The sequence below is a fragment of the Pongo pygmaeus genome, chromosome 9 (assembly GCF_028885625.2).
Source record: "Pongo pygmaeus isolate AG05252 chromosome 9, NHGRI_mPonPyg2-v2.0_pri, whole genome shotgun sequence".
Classification (NCBI taxonomy): Eukaryota; Metazoa; Chordata; class Mammalia; order Primates; family Hominidae; genus Pongo; species Pongo pygmaeus.
This window is the reverse complement of record NC_072382.2, coordinates 102,506,689-102,529,260: the sequence shown is the minus strand read 5'-3', so window position 1 is coordinate 102,529,260 and position 22,572 is coordinate 102,506,689. Positions and strand designations below refer to the sequence as shown.

The 22,572-nt window shown below is 37.1% G+C and overlaps 1 protein-coding gene across 2 annotated transcripts in view; it reads right to left on the bottom strand.

The window, feature by feature from the left end:
• The window catches only part of ARHGAP42 (Rho GTPase activating protein 42), a 315,580-nt gene that overhangs the window by 8,245 nt on the left and 284,763 nt on the right, over window positions 1-22,572 (bottom strand). The window contains exons 18-22 of one of the 2 annotated variants that reach the window (XM_054438876.2): window positions 15,321-15,480; window positions 14,018-14,162; window positions 12,194-12,574; window positions 11,660-11,816; window positions 6,685-6,747 (exon numbers count right to left, since the gene is read on the bottom strand). In XM_054438876.2, coding sequence (XP_054294851.1) covers window positions 6,685-6,747; window positions 11,660-11,816; window positions 12,194-12,574; window positions 14,018-14,162; window positions 15,321-15,480 — 906 coding nt within the window. The remainder of the gene's footprint in view (window positions 1-6,684; window positions 6,748-11,659; window positions 11,817-12,193; window positions 12,575-14,017; window positions 14,163-15,320; window positions 15,481-22,572) is intronic. The other variant, XM_063671373.1, reaches the window with a different exon arrangement.

Here is a 22,572-nt window from a genome sequence, read left to right as displayed (position 1 = left end):
CTAGCGGGGCAGGTTTGGGTCATTCCCTCAGCCCACACAGCACAACGTCCCAGTGAAATATGGTCTGAGGAAGAACTGAGGAAGCAGAGGCACTCAGAGAAGGACAGGACTTTAAAGAACTGTGTGTGTGCACATGAACACATGCACGTGGGTATGCTGGTTGCATATAGGTTGGAAGTGAGAACATTAGCAGGTTCTGAAGACTTCTAAGAATCAGACTATGGTAGTCTCAAATAGAATATAAACTTTTTCCCTATAAATCTTCTAGCCAACTATAACCATTTGATTTGATCAGGATATTACTGAGGACTTCAGAACCATTTTCCTAAAAAAAAGGAAATATTTTTCCAAAAAATCACATTTGCTAATAGCAACAGCTTCCTCCAGTAAACAATAAGTCATATTTCTTTGAATCATTAAGATAAATTATAAAGAGATCTATAAGGAAACAATCTCCGAAGTTGTAGAAGTGATTACAATATTCTTTACAGTGACCTAATTTTCAAAACTACACTTTAAAATGTACCCCAAATCTTGTAATTAATATTTTAGACACATATGTTCTCCTTACTTGTATTTATAGTATTTTATGGGACTGGTTGAGGGAGGGGAAAAGCATACAGAATTATTATATCGCTAAATGAATAAAGACATACATATTGTTAAATGTATCAAAATCACGCAGCACAAAATACTACCTGTCATGACTTTTCAATTATCTGTGCACTGACTAGACAGAATTTTCTTCTGCTGAGATCTGTAACTGCAGGTGTTAACTCTGCAGAGAGCTTTGATGATTTAATGTAGACTCTGTAACAGTGAAGTTTCCTCAGGTGCTAATGCTTCCTCTTTTACTGTCTTGGTGTATTGAAGAGGATGTGAAAATAACAGTGTCACCTATTGTGTCTCTCTTCAGAAGATTCTAATCTCTCTTTGAAAAAGATTTTGAAAATCCTGCCTCTTACTGCTTGGGAGAGTGAGGTAATGGCACAGTCCTGAAAGCCATTTCTTCCCTTATCATTGGAAAAATGATCTGCCCACAAGCCTCATTCCTCATTCTAAATGCCATCTAATGCATTTAATGAGTAAACTTAACATAAGTTTGATTGGGTCAGTGTGCAAAATTTGCCAGTGCTTATCTTAAACACAAAAGAAATTTTAAAAATTCACCAAAATTGATACAATGTCTTCAGGAGGCCTGTTTAACAACGAGAAATACACACATTTTGTATGCTATTGACAGTTTCACTTCTGAAGGGAATAGGAGTGCACGGAGGTAGAAAGATACTAAAGCAATACTATATATAAAAGTGGAAATTTTTAAAAATCACAACAATCTTAAGTATTCATCAGTAGAGAACTTAAAAAAAATTAGAGCACACCAATCTAATGAAGTACTAGGCAGCAACTATAGATAGTGCTATTGAAGAACTCATGTAATGAAACAATGTTAATGCGTAAGACAAAAAGTTTACAAATTTGTTCTTGGCAAGAACCCTAAATTGCCCATGACAGTTTACCAAGAAACACTGCATTTGTTTCTTTGGCATTAATTGGAGATTCTTTTCTTTTGCTTTTTTTTTTTTTTTTTTTTGGGGGGGACAGGGTCTCACTCGGTTGCTCAGGCTGGAATGCAATAATGCAATCATGGCTCACCGCAGTCTCGACTTCCTGAGCTCAGGTGATCTTCCCATCTTAGCTTCCCAGGTATCTGGGACTATTAGGTGCACACCACCATGCCAATTAATGTTTTGTATTTTTTGCAGAGACAGGGTTTCAAATTCCTGGGCTCAAGCCGTCCACCCACCTTGGCCTCCCAAAGTGCTGGGATTACAGGAGTGAGCCACCATGCCCAGCCTAGTTGCAGATTTCTTAAAATTAATTACATGTTCTTTTCATAGATTTTTTTTCCAACAAACACTGGCTGTTTCCAGCTTGAATAGCTACTAAGTAATACTGAATGTCTCATCGCTAAAAACTTCCACCTGAGCCTGTAGAGTTAAAGCTGCTTGTGTCAAAGACATACATATTGCAACTCCATTGAAAATGAAGTGAAAAAGTGAGTAACAAAGTATTTTTTAGGTTAAAAATGTGCATTTTATTTATTCATTCAACAATTTTATTGAGCATCTATTATGTGTTGGGCACTAAGATAGCAACAATACAGTGAACTCCCCTACCCGCCCCGCATCCCTGCCCGTGTGTCCTTTTCTGTGTGTTTATCACAGAGGAGTAGTTTTCAAAAGCTGGTCAAGGGAACCTGTGGAGGGGAGATAGAGGGGTAGGCAGAAGCCTAAGATATCATTGCTCTGAAGCTAATGGAATGTATATGAAAATTCATTTATTTTGTATTATGTCAGGTATTAAAGATATCTGAAAAAATGTAAAACAGTTCAACTCTTTCGGAAAATATCATTTTTCATTAAAATTATGTTATTTGTGCTAATATGTAATAGGCTTATTCTTATTTTCAATAAATACATATTTTAAAATGTTCTGTTTGAATTTCCAATACAGTAAATATCAATAAATATAATCCACAAAAACAGAAGCCCTTTGGGGATCCTTAAAGATCTTTTAAGTTTATAAAGGTGTTGTGAGATCAAGAAGTTTGAGAACCACTGCCACAGATGAGATTAGAAGGCTGTGGATCAAATTTTAACAGTTTTCTTCAGGTGATGAAATTATAAGTGGTTTTAACTTACTTCTTCATTAATTTTCACATTTTCTAAAGGAAAATCATTAAATTCTTATTTTAAACATCACAAATTTTTTTTTGCTTATGTGTGTTATGGTGATTTCTGCATCTTATGTGTGTCTTACATATGTAACTGTGCTCTAAACCAGTGATTTATAGCTTTTTAAAAACTCAAACTCACTGGGCAAGGTAACTTTGTTGAGCTTTTTGTCCTTTGTAATTCTAAGCAAAATATTTGTCTTTTAAAATTTGATAATAGAAACATTTGATTGTTCACAATGAACCAGACACTCAATTCTCAATTTATGTTCTTAATTCTCAATTCAACCTTCAAAACATATTTGTATAGCTTGCCTGTTTATACTACTTTAAAATAGATCTCTGCTCTGAGTATAACTGAGACCCAGGTGAAGGTTTTAAGGATACTATTTTCCACATGCCTTTACAATGGTAAGACACAGCCTAGCTACATTTGGCTTTTAAAGGGATTTTATAGGTTAAGGAAAACAATTGTAAATAACCAATGTCTGCTTAGGGCTGTGCCGGGCACTATGACATTTTTCTCTATTCCAAAGGTTCTCAAACTTTCATGTACATAAGAATCACTTGGGGAGGGTGACAAAAATGCAGCTTCCTGAGGACTCAGTCTTGGACATCGTGGTTTATAAGGTCTACGGAAAAACCCTAGAATCTTCATTTTAACAAGTCTTGCAGCATGGCCCCTCCCATTCCAGTGAACTTGCTTTCTTACAGATCTCCAACGATGTCTTAGGAGTTAAAACCAGTGTCCTCTCCTGATCTCCTAAACCATTTTTTGCAGCTTCTACCAACTGTTGGTCATGCCTTCTCATCCTGTCCATTCTTCTTTGTCTGAACCTTAAATAAAACCATTCCACAAAAACCAATGCTTGGCCATTTGTTCTTTTTCATTCAGTAAGCCCCCTTGCTAGGTACCTTCACCTTCACCTATACAGTGTAATTGCTGTGCAGAAGTTTCTTAAATGGCATCAAACTCCATGCTCTCTCCTGGTTCCAGCTGCACCTTTCTAACTGCCTCTCATTGGCCCTCACAGCCTCCTCAAACCCTATGGCCAAAATTTTCCCTTCCTCCTACATATGCACAAGCTAAGATCAGAAGCTAAACCACCATTCTTTCTGACACTGTCTCAGAGACTTGGAAACTTCTTTTCCTGTCTCTTATTCCCAGTATCAAAACAGTTGCCCAATCCTGATCCTATTCATAAAAATCTCCTTATAGCTTTTCATCCCTTTGCTACTTTCCTGATTAAGGCCTTTTAAATCTCACCAGTTCCATCCTAGATGGTTGACTGTTCTCTCCCCTTCACAACCTCCTGGAAAATGATCTGTTCTGGTGCATCATAGACTAGATCACCCCTGTGTTCAATGACCTGCAGTGCCTGCAGCAATGCCGGGGGTGGGGGGGGTTTACTTTTCTGTCGCTCAAGGCCGTCCACTAAAATCTCCCAACTGGTCTCTTTCCAAAATACGGCTACTCTTCCTACTGCCTCTACTGGTTCTATCTCTTTCAAGGTCTAATTCAAGGGTAACCTTGAGCTCCTTAGGAAAAAAACAAAAATGAGACAGGCATTGCAGTAGGTCAGGGAAATTCCCTCAACATCTATGAGTTGTTCAGTTTTATTTAAGAGTACAAAAGAATATCAGGTAACTGTTAAGAGTTAGTGTTTAAATACCACTAATATATTAATCAGAGGCTTGAGTGTCTTAGGCAAGCAGTTTCAACAATAATTATAATAATAGTTATTAATGTAGAAACCATCTACAGAGCACCTGTCATGTTCAAACACAGTATTGTTACATTCCCAACAATGTGGCAAGCTGAGAATTATGATCTTCATTGTATGGATAAAGAAAACAGATTCCCCAAAATTGGTAACTCTGAGTACACGAACTAGAAAGTGGTAAACTAAAAATTTGAACTAGGGTCTGTCTGACCTAAAGTTAATTCATGTTCCCCTGTGCCTCAGTGAAAAGTTGTGACACAAATCACAAGCGTTGTGAACTCACAGACTGTAACTCTGAAGGTAGAGCTGAGTGAGCTCTAAGTTTATGCTGATGCCCATTAAAAGTTGATTTAGAGTATTCAGAATGTAAAAACATATTAAAGAAGTATGAGCTGGTTGGGCGCAGTGGCTCATGCCTGCAATCCCAGCACTTTGGAAGGCTGAGGCAGGTGGATCACCTGAGGTCAGGAGTTCAAGACCAGCCTGGCCAACCTGGTGAAACCCCGTCTCTACTAAAATTACAAAAATTAGCTGGGCATGGTGGCAGGCGCCTGTAATCCCATCTACTCAGGAGGCTGAGGCAGGAGAATCACTTGAACCTGGGAGGCAGAGGCTGCAGTGAGCCAGGATCACACCACTGCACTCCAGCCTGGTGACAGAGCAAGACTCTGACTCAAAAAAAAAAAAAAAAAAAAAAGAAGAAGAAGAAAAAGAAGTATGATTTGACTGCTGAACATCTGAGTGTATTTTTATTATATGATGGCTTTCTGATTTACTTCATCCATAGCTTGTTTTCTTAAAGCTCTATGGGGATTACCTGTTTCATTATGATTACTTGAGTTTTTACTTAACAGGCCGACTTTTTAGAGCTTCCTAATAAAAGGGCTCCATCTAGTGAGCAACTCAACTACGTAGCATGACAGAAGAAGTAGCAAGGTTAAATCCCTTACACTAAAGCCTAAAAATCAAGACAATCTCAGAGAAATGATGTTTGCTGTGACATGCATGGGGCTTAGTTTTCACCATGCCTTGGTCAAAAGGAAGAAGATAAAGACACTGCTGATAGAGGTAAGGTTCACATGCTCTTGGCTCAGCTATTTAAATGCTAGGCACTGACCATTATTCTAGGAAGATACCAAAGTGGCTCTACTCTCTGCAGTTAAAAAAACCTGACACATGAGGGCCCTTACTGGGCTTTGAACAAAACCAAAAAGAGTTTGAAGGTTGTTATTCTTAATAACTATCACATGCCCAGTACTGTCTAGGTACTTTATAAATGTTTGCTGAAAAAGTCCACATACTTTTACAGGTTGATAAAAATTATTTGGTTAAATAACTTTTAGAGGAACTATACAACTTTTAGAGGAACTATACAACAACTATACAACAATATCTGTGATTCCTTTACTTCACAGCCTCAATTAGCCAGACATGGGATGCTCAAAAATGTCTTCGTACATCTAAAGGAAAAATCAAGGTTTGTTATTCAAGTTCTCACATTTATATGCTCTTTCAACAATAGGCATTGAGTGTCTCCTACCTGTACTAGCAGCTGATAGTAAAAAAAAATAATGAAAAGCCTCAGCCTTTATGAAATTCCATTATTCAGATTAAAAACCAAAGCCCACTGTAGATCAGAAGAACAAATTTGAAAGCAAGAAGAGTAAAGCAGGAACTTTAGAAGCAACCACATTAGTAGAAGCAAGATGTAACAACTCATATCCTTTTAACAATGGAACAGAATGTAAAATCTGAGAACCCCTAATGAAATTACGTACTCTAAAAACAGAGTCTCCTTGGGCAATTAACTCTACAACATCTCAGTGGTCCTTAAGAATAACCATATCTTTCCATGGATGTCCATGATGATTCCTCCAGAAAAAGTTACATAACTTTTAAAAATCAAGAACGTGCTTTTGAAAAGTGGTCCTAAAATGACTGTCATCAAAGATGTATAAAGGATTATAGCAATTTTTATCTTCTAGGAAATGTGTTTGCTTACAGCCCTTCTACTGTGAAGATTTCAGCAAATGAGACATCACTATAACAATCTGAGATGATAAATGCTGTTTACAGACATGACTTCCTGTAAAGGGCCAGTGTTCTTAAATTTGACCATCTGCATAATGGAGAGGCGGAGCTGTCACAGAGAGTGTCATGTCAATACAAAGCAACAATGTCACCACTTTTTTTTAGATGCATTTAAGGGTTTTGAGAACTTACCGCCCAGAAGAAACTGGCTTAGGTGAGCCAACATTTTCAAACAGTTGAGCTTTTGCTGCCACTCTGAAAAATGATTTAAAATGCAAGTTTCATGAAGTCAATCACATTCGTTCTGCCCAAAGTGAAATTCAGGATTACCAGTTAAATAAGACAAAAAATGGTTGCGAACCATTGCCAAAATTAGAAAGGAATTTTAATTGTTTTAACCTTTAATGTCAATGACATTTTTAGATCTAACCTCCAGCTTACAGAGTATCAGGCTGTAATAAACCAATAGCTACTTCCTCTGGGGATCTTACTGTCCTCATCCTTTTTATCTCAGAAAACCATGGAAGCAGTAAAAGCAACATTTTCTCTCTACTCTGCTCCCAGCAGCACGGTTACTGACTCCTGTGGAGCCACAAGTGAAGATGCAAGGAATCAAATCAACATGACAAAAGAACCAAAAAAGAGAATTTTAGACCAATATCCTTGATGAACATTGATGCAAAAATCCTCAATAAAATACTGGCAAACCGAATCCAGCAGCACATCAAAAAGCTTATCCACCATGATCAAGTGGGCTTCATCCCTGGGATGCAAGGCTGGTTCAATATACGCAAATCAATAAATGTAATCCAGCATATAAACAGAACCAAAGACAAAAACCACATGATTATCTCAATAAATGCACAAAAGGCCTTTGACAAAATTCAACAACGCTTCATGCTAAAAACTCAATAAATTAGGTATTGATGGGACGTATCTCAAAATAATAAGAGCCATCTATGACAAACTCACAGCCAATACCATACTGAATGAGCAAAAAACTGGAAGCATTCCCTTTGAAAACTGGCACAAGACAGGGATGCCCTCTCTCACCACTCCTATTCAACATAGTGTTGGAAGTTCTGGCCAGGGCAATTAGGCAGGAGAAGGAAATAAAGGGTATTCAATTAGGAAAAGAGGAAGTCAAATTGTCCCTGTTTGCAGATGACATGATTGTATATCTAGAAAACCCCATTGTCTCAGCCCAAAATCTCCTTAAGCTGATAAGCAACTTCAGCAAAGTCTCAGGATACAAAATCAAAGTACAAAAATCACAAGCATTCTTATACAACAATAACAGACAAACAGAGAGCCAAATCATGAGTGAACTCCCATTCACAATTGCGTCAAAGAGAATAAAATACTTAGGAATCCAACTTACAAGGGACGTGAAGGACCTCTTTAAGGAGAACTATAAACCACTGCTCAATGAAATAAAAGAGGATACAAACAAATGGAAGAACATTCCATGCTCATGGGTAGGAAGAATCAATATCGTGAAAATGGCCATACTGTCCAAGGTAATTTATAGATTCAATGCCATCCCCATCAAGCTACCAATGACTTCCTTCACAGAATCGGAAAAAACTACTTTAAAGTTCATATGGAACAAAAAAAGAGCCCGCATCGCCAAGTCAATCCTAAGCCAAAAGAACAAAGCCGGAGGCATCACGCTACCTGACTTCAAACTATACTACAAGGCTACAGTAACCAAAACAGCATGGTACTGGTACCAAAACAGAGATATCGATCAATGGAACAGAACAGAGCCCTCAGAAATAATGCCGCATATCTACAACTATCTGATCTTTGACAAACCTGACAAAAACAAGCAATGGGGAAAGGATTCCCTATTTAATAAACGGTGCTGGGAAAATGGGCTAGCCACATGGAGAAAGCTGAAACTGGATCCTTTCCTTACACCTTATACAAAAATTAATTCAAGATGGATTAAAGACTTAAACGTTAGACCTAAAACCATAAAAACCCTAGAAGAAAACCTAGGCATTACCATTCAGGACATAGGCATGGGCAAGGACTTCATGTCTAAAACACCAAAAGCAATGGCAACAAAAGCCAAAATTGACAAATGGGATCTAATTAAACTAAAGAGCTTCTGCACGGCAAAAGAAGCTACCATCAGAGTGAGCAGGCAACCTACAAAATGGGAGAAAATTTTTGCAACCTACTCATCTGACAAAGGGCTAATATCCAGAATCTACAATGAACTCAAACAAATTTACAAGAAAAAAACAACCCCATCAAAAAGTGGGCGAAGGATATGAACAGACCCTTCTCAAAAGAAGACATTTATGCAGCCAAAACACACATGAAAAAACGCTCATCATCACTGGCCATCAGAGAAATGCAAATCAAAACCACACTGAGATACCATCTCACACCAGTTAGAATGGCAATCATTAAAAAGTCAGGAAACAACAGGTGCTGGAGAGGATGTGGAGAAATAGGAACACTTTTACACTGTTGGTGGGACTGTAAACTAGTTCAACCATTGTGGAAGTCAATGTGGCGATTCCTCAGGGATCTAGAACTAGAAATATCATTTGACCCAGCCATCCCATTACTGGGTATATACCCAAAGGACTATAAATCATGCTGCTATAAAGACACATGCACACGTATGTTTATTGCGGCATTATTCACAAAAGCAAAGACTTGGAACCAAGCCAAATGTCCAACAATGATAGACTGGATTAAGAAAATGTGGCACATATACACCATGGAATACTATGCAGACATAAAAAATGATGAGTTCATGTCCTTTGTAGGGACATGGATAAAATTTGGAAATCATCATTCTCAGTAAACTATCGCAAGGACAAAAAACCAAACACCGCATATTCTCACTCATAGGTGGGAATTGAACAATGAGAACACATGGACACAGGAAGGGGAACATCACACTCTGCGGACTGTTGTGGGGTGGGGGGAGGGGGTTGGGATAGCATTGGGAGATATACCTAATGCTAGATGACGAGTTAGTGGGTGCAGCGCACCAGCATGGCACATGTATACACATGTAACTAACCTGCACATTGTGTACCTGTACCCTAAAACCTAAAGTATAATAATAATAAATTTAAAAAAAATAAAAAATAAAAAATAAAAGAAAATGTGGCACATATACACCATGGAATACTATGCAGCCATAAAAAATGATGAGTTCATGTCCTTTGTAGAGACATGAGAGACATAGATGAAATTGGAAATCATCATTCTCAGTGAACTATCGCAAGGACAAAAAACCAAACACCACATGTTCTCACTCATAGATGGGAATTGAACAATGAGAACACGTGGACACAGGAAGGGGAACATCACACTCTGGGGACTGTTGTGGGGTGGGGGGAGGGGGGAGGGATAGCATTAGGAGATATACCTAATGCTAAATGGCGAGTTAATGGGTGCAGCACACCAACATGTATACATATGTAACTAACCTGCACATTGTGCACATGTACCCTAAAACTTAAAGTATAATAATAATAATAATAAAAAAAAAAACAAAGAACTGTTGTTCATTCTTCTAGCTAAGAACACACTAATTATAACACTATTGATGTATTTTTTTATATGTGAACATATGTCTGTAAAGTGAAAAGGGCAAGCTCTGAAAATATGGCCAATAAACAAATCTGTAGATTTACATCTTGTTTCAAATCATGGAGGGCAAGGCAGAGAGGATATGTTCTAACTGAACAGGTAAGACTATGAGGTATGACTGAAAAGAATTGAAAGAGTTTCTATATTTACTGGAAGACTCTATAAAATTCCTTGATGTTCTAAGCTAGATTTTTTAAAAATCTATCTTACTTCTTTAATTGACAAACTCTTCTCCCAGAGCCAAGCCATTTGATTATCTCAAAGATCATTTTACACCTAATATACAACACACACTTTCCTCATTTGAATTTCTACTTTATCAGTACAATCACAAAAGAGAAACTCTTCTCTTTCCTCCACAAAGAATGGAGTTTATATTCTCTCATCTTCCCTAATACATTGGCTTAACATTTCTTTCCCTTAATGGGTAGAACTACACACAGTGGGGATTAGACACACTGCCAAATATATTTGCCTATACCACTGTAAATGGATTTCTAACCAAAAGAGATAATGTACATTGAACATGCTGTGCAACCAAAAGGTTCCTGTCAGAGAAAAGGATGAACTAATGAATTTATGACACAGTTCCTATAGAAACAGGCTTAGTAAAATGTCTTACTGGACATTTAATGAATAATTAAAATGTCAGGAAGAATGCCATCATATTAAAAATGGAGGTGATAAAACAGAAGGAGCACAGAATTGAAGTCAGAGAACCCTAGGTTGGAAACGGTAGAAAAGCATCAGTTCTTGTCAGCTCTAAAATGTGGTTTATACTACCCATTTCAAAACGACACTGCAGACCTTAAAAGAGATAACTCATGTAAACACATCCAGCAATGGCTCAGAGAACATTAGGAAATTCTCAGCAAATGTCAGGAAAACAAAATGAAAGGGAAAGAAACTTTTTATCTCCCGTTTTTGCTTACTTATTTAGCCAGGTTTCCATTGTTCTTCACCCACTTTGTACTCACGTCTATGTACCCTTCTCCTATCAGACTTTACACTTCTGCATCATTTCTTTTGATGAGAAGTACCCACTTTTGCCTTTCATATTCCTCATTCTCTACTAGCTTGTTTAAATCAGTGAGGACTCAGGTATGGGGGCATAGGATGGAAGTGAGAAAGAAGCTGCTTTAAAACAGTGAGGAGAGCAGGGACCTGGCTTATAGTCAATGCGTGGCAGTCTCTTCAGCAGAGAGATGGATGCTTAGCTTTTAATGGGAACACTTTTAGTTCCAAAGCTTATAACTACGGTATTATACATCAGTTTTCATTTCCTCAAATTAAGTCATAGCTCTGCTTCAAAGGAAAGTGCTGGAAGTGCTGCCCTGGGAGATTCTGTACATATCCGAAGACTTCCACATCACTCATAGAAAAGAATAGAAGAATAGAGTCTTACAGAAGTGGACTGTACCTACTCTACAGATAAAGTATTCCCAACGTATTCAACTTGTGGGATTCCCAAGAGTTCTTCTGAAACACTCAACTCCTCTCTGTATCCCTGGGAGACACAGCAAATATACAAATGCTCACTTACACTGAGCCGGGACGCTGATAGCCATTGCTTGAGGCAGTGTCTAGTCTTAATCTCCTGCACATTTTTGGAGGCAGGTCTGGGTTTGGTGAAGCTTTGGGTGTCTCCTTGGAACCTACGGAAGTTAAGCTTTGAATAGATCCACTGTAGCTCTTGTTTCCTAAAAAGAAAGCCCAAGAAAATAGGCAAGGTGCTATTAGACAACATAATAGCAATAACACGTACATGTGCACAACAAAAGGAAGCATTTTTCTCTGAGCCCAAATGGGAAGGTACAGAATGTTCTTTGAGTACAGCAACCCATCACTTGGGGAGATCAAAATCTACAGTAATTACAAAGACATCACTTCACAGACATGGAAAGATTCAGGAAAAATGTCACAGTGCCTAGGTTGTAAAATCCAAGCACAGGAACAAAGTAGATAAGCATCATTAGTTTCTCCACTATTAACTTTATCCCTGCTTAACCATGCTGAATAATCCAGCAAAAGTGACACTGAGACAATGACATCTTGCACAAGTTCCACTCTGCCTTACCTTCAGCTGCAGAGATGGATCTGAGAGAAGAAGCAGAAGTTCTTTTCAGTCCTGAAAGCCCATAAGGCCCTTTCTTGACTAGGTCTATGGGTGGGGAAACGTCTCCTGGGCTAGTGACCGAAGCAACACTCTGGCAGTCTGATTCTGCATCTGTCTTGGTTGCATCTTCTCTGGAACTTGATTCAGGACTAGTTGTCCAGAGACCAAGGCTTTTCTGTCCATTGGAAGATGATGGGGTTGCAATCCAAGGAATCCCTCCAGATTTCTCCCTGGGCTGGCAGGAAGCTGACTTTGTAGTGCTATTTTGTTCAGAAGAATGAGAAGAGAGTGACTCAATGCTCCCCATAGGTGTGCTGTCTGGGCTGCTGCTATAGGAGTCACCTAAGGAGTAGGAGGGAGAGAGACAAAAGCAACTGTAAAGCATCACCAAAACCCTTCTGTTCTCCAACTTACCATGTGTTCTGTGGCCACCTGACCCCATTTAAGTGGTAGGCCCCTACCTAGTACAGAGAACTGTCCTCAGTACTGGAGAAAGGCTTTAAAATATGCATTTGAACTTGCCAAACGTATTTTTCAATACTATTTTAGGAAGATTATATATGTACCTATGAACCACCTGCCTTTAGGTAATAACTTTACTTCTCGAAGCATAAGTGGGTTGACTTGAATTCCCACAAAATTTGTTTATGAAACAGGATTCAGAAGTAAGAGAAATAAGATTTCTTCATGATATTACAAGGAATCAATGAAAGGGGGTAGAGTAAAAACATATTTCTGCTTTCTTTTACTTTTCTGATCATAGGTGATAGATTCCAAGTTACAAAGTACTCAGCCTTCTTTCATTCAAAGGCACCATTAAATGTCAGTAGTAAATTACAAGTACCTCAATTTTCAAAGGCTTTTTTCCTTTCCTGCTAAGAATATAGAAATGTAAGAAACTGGCTATTTTGCTGGTTTTCTTTTCTAATGTTCCTAAAAGCAAGTTATAAGAAAAATCAGATAAAGCATAATAATGCATTTACATATATCTAAATTAAAAATTAGTAAACTATTTTTTTTAATTTTTCTGGGTACATAATAGGTATGCATATTTATGAAGAATATGGGATATTTTGATACAGGTGTGCAATGTGAAATAAGCACATCATGGTAACGAAGTATCCATCTCCTCAGGCATTTGTCCTTTGAGTTACAAACAATCCAATTACATTCTTTTAGTTATTTTAAAATATATAATTATTATTGACTATTTTCTATTAAATATTGACTGCGAGCAAAAAATTGGGGTGGGGGTTATAAAATAAAATGAGAACAGCCACAGTTTAATGTGTGCCATGGTGTCAAGGTGCCACCCACATCACCTTAGGACTTGGCTCAGAATTGTAAGTTAATGATAATGTATGTTGTTTCTTTTTATCTTTTCTCTTTCAGACACTGATACCCAAGAGATAATGCTTTAAGAACATAATGTGAAAGGAAGGAAGAAAATGACAGCTTCAGTCAGACTTTATCTTGCTTTCTTCTTTACCACTTTGACAATAGGACAAAACCTGCTACAAAGTAGCACCCAATGTACTTAATCACTGTTGCAGAAAAAAGGGTCTTGAGCCCTTTTTTCTTTTTTCCCTTTTGTATCAATAATGAATTTGCTTACCCAAGCAACTGTATAACTATTGTCAGAGAATATACAAATGATAAAAGAGGAGGTTTTGGGGAAAGAGCATCAGTGAGAACATCTTCTATTTCTACCTAATTACCAATACAGTGAAATACATCTGAACTAACGAATGAAGAAAGCATCTCCCTAAGGCCGAGTGCACTTACTATCAGGTTCGGCCAGGCATGGAGTATACCTCCCTCTGGGCTTCCTAGACCCTGTAGAGAGGCAGATTGCTCGTGTCCTTCGTGATCCAGATCGAGACTGAGGCTGAGGAAGAGGAATGCTTGGGTCTGGAGCAGTATGAAAAATCTACATATAAGAAAAATGGACCAAGGTCAATAAAAGGGTGATATTGCCACTTTCATCATAAAATAAGCTTTGAACTATATGCTACTTAATCAGCTGCAAAAAATAAGTATCCTAGAGCAATTGTAACTTTTCCATTTATCTGGAGTATTATTTCTTTCACGGGGTTTTCATTTTCATTCTTTCCCATTTCCCAAAAGTAAAATTTAGAAGATCTTTCAGTAACTTTAAGAAACCTTCCAAATATGAACAAGACATATTGATGGTTTTTATTGTAATATTCTCTTTCCACCTTCATACTCTGAAAAAACATAACCTGAGAGGAACTGAGGCTCATTCTGTATCATTTCTCCCACTGAATGGCTCCTTGCTTCTCAGGAGAAGATGCTGCCATGCTGTTGGCTCTGAGCTGCCAAGGAGTGTGGCTAGCTGCAGGTTAAGGTATGAGCAGAGCTACAGGACACAGCCGTGTGCTCTTGCGTTGTGAGAGAGCTTGTGCCCTTAGATAGACACTAAGGGCATGCTTCCGTGGGTGCTGGGAAGGGACCCAGGGGAGGAGACGGCCTTAATCATTCTCTCACAAGGACCAGATCAGAGATAAAAGGATTACAAATTGTTAGACCTTAAATGGCTCAATGTGCTTAATACTCCAACTAATTCAGCTTTCAAAATTTCCCATTTTCATAGTTATTCTAAGATCTCACTTTTTTCAAGAAATCCTTCTTAGGGACTAGATATAGAGAAGACTTCAAGACTGTTGCCTATATTTTTTTCTTTTGTTTAGTTAGAACATTACCTCTATATAATTAAGAGTATGGTTTCAAAGGGATACAAAGAGAAGGTTAAAATAGAACCAACCACAAAGTGATTTTAAAATGTGCTCTGCATAGGAGTAATAAACTTACCATACAATGTAAAGAAGAAAACCTTTATGTAGAAGGTTTATGTAGAAGGAAAGAAATTATGTAGAAGGAAAGAAAACCACCTAACTGAAGGATTTTGAGAAGCACTTAAAAACTCAACAACAAGGAAAGAAAATTGAAGTCCCCATTAGGAAGTAATTTATACAAAACTTATGAGCTCACAGATGATACAAATGCAAAATTCCTTTATAAAACCAAGACATAAAACTTGACACTTCCACATGAAAATTCAGCCTACCTTTTCATAGTGCTCTATCAGAATTTCTACCACAATATTCTGAAATTTAATATTCATCATAGCAGCCACAGTTTCTTCCTGTGCTCTCATTAGAGTTGGGCCAAATATGACACCAAGATTTGAGACAGTCATGAGATTTTGTTGGCTGTGTAGTGATACTCTGCAAATAACAAGTAACAAAAATATCTTAAGTTATATGTTTCAAAATTATGAAATAGTCTCTTCTATCAAATTTGTGGTGCAAAAAATGTAAAATATGCCATTATAGGGAAATTGTCCTACTTTTAGCCACTTCCAATTGGCATTTGGAGTACAGCCTAAAAAGATGTAAACAGATAACATTAACTCAAGTAAAACATAATTACAGGCAAAACAAAATCTATTAAAGAAAAAAACCCCTAATTTCCTAAATCAAGTACAATTACCCTAGAAAGATGATCAGCTGTTTGGTATTTTCAATGCTACTATACTTCTTTTGGAACAAACAGTTAAGAGTAGACTGGTGGCAATTTTATTCAGAGTCACCAAACATATTATTGAGAACCTATTGCCAGGAATTTTCCTACATATTATTGTATTTAATCTTCCCAGTAAGTCAGATATTCCTATTGTACAAATTTTAAAAACCTCAGAGGCTCCTAAAGAAACATGTATTTTGAGGTCACAAAAAATTCAGGACAGAGGTGCTGTTTCAATTCAGGTCTCCTGACTGCAAGTCAGTGGGTTCCTTGAGCTCCTGGGATAGATCATTGGGCAACACGTTTCTTTTCTTTCTCCTTCCTCTTTCCATCCATTCATCCATCCATGCATCCATCCATCCATCCAAAACTTCCCTGAGTACCTCCCTAGTATTCGGTGCTGTGCTAGGCAAACAGTGAGACAAGGAGATGTGGTAGCATCATTGCTGGCTTGACAATCAAATCAAAAACCTCTGATATCACTGACCTGAGTGAAGTAATCCTAGCAACTCTCAGGAATGACTTTGACTAGTTCACTAATTTATTCTGGAAATTAGATACATTCTTTAGAGGATACCTCATTTGTTTGACTTATCTTTTAGTTTAACCACTCACTTTTCTATCTTATTCCAAGTCAGGTTATTAGTATAACACAAGATTATGTTTATGTCGAACTGACCAGGCATCACAAACTGCATTCTACAACCAAAAGTAAGATTTTATGGGAAATCCAGGATTTTAGACTATCCATGCAACTCCTGTCACAAAATAGGAAGAGAAGGCTGCCATGCTGACTGACGTTTTCCTTATGCCATAGAGAGCACTAGCTAAGAAAGCATTTAGCTCAAGTAAGAAGAGTTTCATTCCAAGTTTCCATTTAATATAATCAAATATTATACATTAATTGCTTAATATGTATTAGAAAATCTACCCAGGAAAGTAGTATGTAAATGTAGTAAGCCTATCTAGATTCAGAGCTTGGATCCATCTCTTGGAAGTTGGGTAAGCTTATTTATGTTATTTAATAACTCTAGGTTTTGGTTTCCTTATCTGTAAATTATATATATAACAACTCACGTTGGGTTGTTGCAAGAACTAAATAATAAATTAAATTGTATATGATCTCAAGATAATATTATCCCTGAAATTAAATTAGCTTTAGGCACTCTTGCTAAAATGTCATGGTTCCCGTAATGTAAATAAAGTGGAATACAGTTAATATTAAGCTCATTAGCAATAAACTTGGGAATCTCAAAAACTTGGTTTTGAAAGGTGGGTTAATGACTACATTGCACAGAAGATGGATTATTTTGATGACTGATTTTCTTTTCATTGAATTTTCTTTCTGCTGGGCTACTCAATTGATACAGACTCCCACCACTCACCATTTCAGCAGGTTCTACTACTTATTCCCTCAATTCATGTAGGGAGCTGATACTCAACTGCTGTCTCCTGGAACATCTCTCTTTCTTTTATTAAAAGGAAATGTATATCAGGATCTGTCAACTTGTATTGTTTCAAATCTAGGAGTTTACACGTAAAGAAACCAACATCATATACTTAAGAGTTCTACTTACGGAAATGGTAGAACATAAGGAACCCCCATGGATCCAACACCCAGAGAAAAAATCATAACGGATAAAAATTATTATTTAAAAACATAACCAAAAACACTTAAAGTCTCTATAAAAAAAAACTTAAAGAATAAAGAAATATTTGTTCAAGCAAATCTACTAATTATCAGTAAGAAAAGCCAAGAGTCTGTGGCTTTTGAGGTACAACTGGCTCCCTCTTTCTTCCACCCCCAGCTCAATATGACTAAAACTTCACTCTGGGCAAATGTGGCCAAGAAGACAGGGCTCCCTCTCTTCTCAGCCCCAAGTCAAGTGATGCAGTATCTCATGGGGTTGGCAGGCTGTGAGCATATCTCAGGCCCTCTACCTCTGGGTTGCAGAGGCTGAATTCCCAGTGAATGCAACTCGAAAGGCACTCACTGGGAATTCAGCCTCTGAAACCCAGAGAATTCTTTGCCTCCAACTAGCCAGACATCTAGGGTGGATGGCTTTTCCTGAGGTGCAGCAGGCCAAGAATACTGGTGCCAAAATCTCCCTCGTTTCAGGACTACCTCCCTCAGCCAGTGCCAAGGGCAATGGGTCAAAGATTTTACCCAGAGGGGGTGGAGTCCATAAGAACAGAAAACTCTGACTCTCTCGCTAAATCATAAGAAATAACTAGGGAAAGAGACAGAAAGAGCCTTTTTAGCATCATAACAAATCTCAAAGACTGTTTTTTTTTTTTTAAGTGACCTGGCAAGGAGCTGGAATTTAACTGGATATGCTCCAGGGTGTTGTCAAAAACAACAGAGCAATCTACTAGCAGTTAGTGAAAACTAACAAGCTGGCTGTGATACCAAATGAAGCAGACATATTTATACATCAGCTAAGGAAATAAACAGAACTCTCCTGAAACTACTGTTATCCCTGGGTGACTGTGGTCATGTCCGAGGCTGCATTCTCTGAAGAGATAATAGAAGAGGCTTCACACAGAGGGGGAAACAGACTTCATTAAAATAGTTCACTAAAGATACTAAATTAGTCTGGGCACGGTGACCCAAATCTGTAATCCCAGCACTTTCGGAGGCCAAGGCGGGTGGATCACCTGAGGGTCAGGAGTTCAAGACCAGCCCGACCAACATGGTGAAACTTCATCCCTACTAAAAATACAAAATTAGCTGGGTGTGGTGGCGAGTGCCTGTAATTCCAGCTACCTAGGAGGCTGAGGCAGGAGAATCACTTGAACCCGAGAGGCAGAGGTTGCAGTGAGCCGAGATTATACCACTGCACTCCAGCCTGGGTGACAGAGTGACACTCTGTCTCAACAAAAAAAAAGATACTAAATAAACAAAAAAACAACAATAAAAGCTAGAGAGAATCAGTACTAGTATCAGTATTAGTTGCTACAAAACAGTAGCTAAAATGCCATGTCTTCAACCAAAAATTATGACAATGCAAAGAAACAGCAAAGTGTGACTCATACACCAGGAAAAAAGTAGATAATAAAAACTGCCTGTGAGCAGACCCAAACGTCAGACTTAAACAGAAAAAGACTTCAAAGAAGTCATAAATATATCCAAAGTCCTCAAGAAAACCATGTCTAAAGATAAAGGAAAGTACAGAGGTGTGGTGGCAATGTTTCATCAAATAGAGAATGTCAATAATGAGAAAGAGGTTATTTTAAAAATAAGAACCAAATGTAAACTGAAGTTGAAAAGCACAATAGCTGAAATGAAAAGTTCATTACTGGGGTTCAACACTAAATTAGACCTGGCAGAAGAGTGAATCAGTAAACTTGAAGTATCATGGAGACTATGCAATCTGAGGAATGGAGAGAAAGAAAAAAAATAAAGAAAGATAGATCATCAGAAAAAAATCTGTGATATTAAGCACACTCATAAATGCATAATGGGAGTACCATTAGCAGATGAAAGAGAGAAGTAGAAAAAAATATGCAAAGATATAGTGGCTGAAAGTTTTCCAAATTTAATTTAAAACATTAATCTATATATCCAAGATGCTCAACAAACTCCAAGTGGAATAATTGCAAAGATATCCACAGCAAGACACATCACAGTAAAAGGGCTGAAGCCAAAGACAAAAAGAAAATTCTGAAAGCATCAAAAGAAAAAGTCTTATTGGGGTCTACAAGGAACCCCAATAAGCTTATTTCTCAATAGAAACAATAAAGGCTAGAAGGCAGAGGGATGGCATATTCAAAATGCTTAAAGAAAACAAAGTCTGCAAACTAAGAATCTTCTATCCAGCAAAACTAACCTGCAAAAAGGAAGGTGAAATAAAGGCATTTTCAGGAAAACAAAAATTGAGAGAACTTATTGCTAGCAGATCTGCATGACAAAAAATACTAAAAGATGTTCTTCAGGCTGAAGGCAAGTGACCTTAGACTGTAATTCAAATGTACATGTAAAAACAAACAAACAAACACACAATAAACAAAAAAAAAACCCAGTGTAGGTAATTATGTAATTAAAAGAGTATAAATACATATTTCACCTCCTTCCTTTTCTTGATTTTAAAATGCAATTTTAATAATATGTATGTATTAATAATTATATTGTTGGGCCTATAACATTTAAAAATGTGATATATATGACAGTAACAGCACAAATGAAAAGCATAAAGCAAAGCTGTACTGGAGTAAGAAAATAATACCAGATGGTAACTCAAATTCACAGAACAAATGAAAAGGTTAAAAAATGGTAAGTAAGAAGGTTAATAAATGTATCAAACTCTGTAAATGTACTTACTCCTCTTCCCTCAACTTCATTAAGAGGCATAAAATTACATAAATAATTATAACAATGGATTGTTGGGATATAACATATATAGATATAACGTTTATTAATGATAGCACAAAAAGGAGAAAGAGGAAACAGAACTATGTAAAAACAATGTTTCTATGCTCACATGAATTAAGTTAAGTAGATTCTGATAAGATGTATATGATAAGCCCTAGAAAATCTATTAGGACAAGAAAGCAGTAAAATTGAAACTGAATAGCAAAGACAACATGAAACGTATAGAAAACAAAAAGAAAAATGGTAGATATAGGTCCAACCACATCAATAATAACATTAAATGTGAATAGATTAAACAATACAATCAAAAGTCAGAGATTATCAAAGTGAATTGAAAAACAGTAAGATCCAACTATATGCTTTCTACAGTAGATATACATTGGACTCAGAAATACAAACAGGTTGAAAGTAAAAGGATAGAAGATGTATCATGCAAACAGTAACCAAATGAAAGCCAGAAGAACTGTACCAATATCATACAAAATAGATTTTAAAACAAAGAAATGCTATTAGAGATAAAGATAAAATATAATGATAAAAGGATCAATCTGGCCAGGTGTGGTGGCTCACGCCTGTAATCCCAGCACTTTGGGATGTTGAGGTGGATTCATCACGAGGTCAAGAGAGTGAGACCATCCTGGCCAACATGGTGAAACCCGTCTCTACTAAAAATACAAAAATTAGCTAAAATTAGCTAGGTGTGGTGTCACATGCCTCTAGTCCCAGCTACTCAGGAGGCTGAGGCAGGGGAATTGCTTGAACCCAGGAGATGGAGGTTGCAGTAGGCCCAGATCGCGCCACTGCACTCCAGCCTGGCGACAGAGCGAGACTCCGTCTCAAAAAAACAAAAGGGTCAATCTAACAGGAATATATAACAATTATAAACATATATATACATAGCTAATAACAGAGTACCCAAATACATGAAGCAAAGTCATGTGCTCCTGAGTGGGCTTTCCAAACACAGAACCAAGAGTTTTGTTTAGTTTCACATTTGTACTGAGTAAGGATTATTGGTCACCTGAATATTCTTGAATTAAAAACATCGATTGGCAAATTTAATACCACTAGCAAATATCCATGTGTAAAATCCAAAGGTTTTCATTTAGGAGACATCAACTTTCACTTTTTCCTTTATATTCAAAAGAAATTCCATAATAATTTTCTAAAATGTTATATCTCCTAATGAATACATAAGTCCACCCAAAATATATATTTTTTGTAATTTAATAACACTTTTAAATATTTAAATTTAGTTGAGAATCAAAGAAAACACCACAGATAGCAAACAAAAGGACTCTTAGGAAGAAAGCAATGATTTATACTGTTACTCAGAGTTCATTAATGGAAATTTGGAATCAGTCTTTAGTCTTTGGAATCCCAATCTAGGTTGACTGTCCTAATTTTTTTTCAGCCATGAAAGGTTGCCACAGATCAAGAGTGTTATTAGCTGTTTGCTGTTTTCATAAGTAAATTTGTGGTGATCTGAATGCACATTCCACAGCTGCTGTTCAGTGAGCAGGGATTGACCTTTTGTAAGTTCAGAAAGAAGCCAGGAATGGTGAGGAAGGATGAGCAAAGTAAGTTATATTTCAAATGTATATGGCTCAAATAAGCATATATTGGGTTACTACTTATTACAAAGGATGAAGGATTAATCATTTTATTGTAAACCATGGTACTCATTAAAATGGGAAATATCCCTATTAAATACTAAATAATGCTACAGGAAATTCTTAAGTAAGTTTAAAACTGGATTTAGACATTTGTTTCCAGCAGCATGGCAAACTCACTTTGGGCTTAAATATGTGTTTGTCTCTCTCTCTGTATCTTTCAATTTATAGAGAGATAGATAGTAGACAGATACAATATTTATAATGATTAATTTTACATGTCAACTTGGCTAGGCTATGATACCCAGATATTTGGTTGAAGATTATCCTAGATGTTTCTATTAAGGTATTTTGTTCAGATGACATCATCATTTAAATGAGTAGTCTTTAAGTAGAGTAGATTACCCTCCAAAATGTGGGTGGGCCTCATCCAATCAGTTGAAGATCTTAAAAGAAAAAAACTGAGTTCCCAGAGTAAGAAGGTATTCTGTCTCAAGATTGCCTTTGGATTCAAGCTTCAACATCAACTCTTCCCTGCCAACCTGCCCTGCAGATTTCAGACTTATTAGCTTCCATAATCAAGTGAACCAATTCCTTAAAATCAACCAATCTCTATCTCTTTATATATATATTAAATATATGTACACACACTATTGCTTTTGTTTCTGCGGATAGCTCTGGCTAATACAGTATTTATCTACAAAGAGAGGTGTTAAATATATGAATAAACTAGCAGCAAAGTTAGAAAAATCTCCAGAGATCAAGTGAAATCATGAATACATGGAGGGAATCTAACAGTTAAGTGTTAG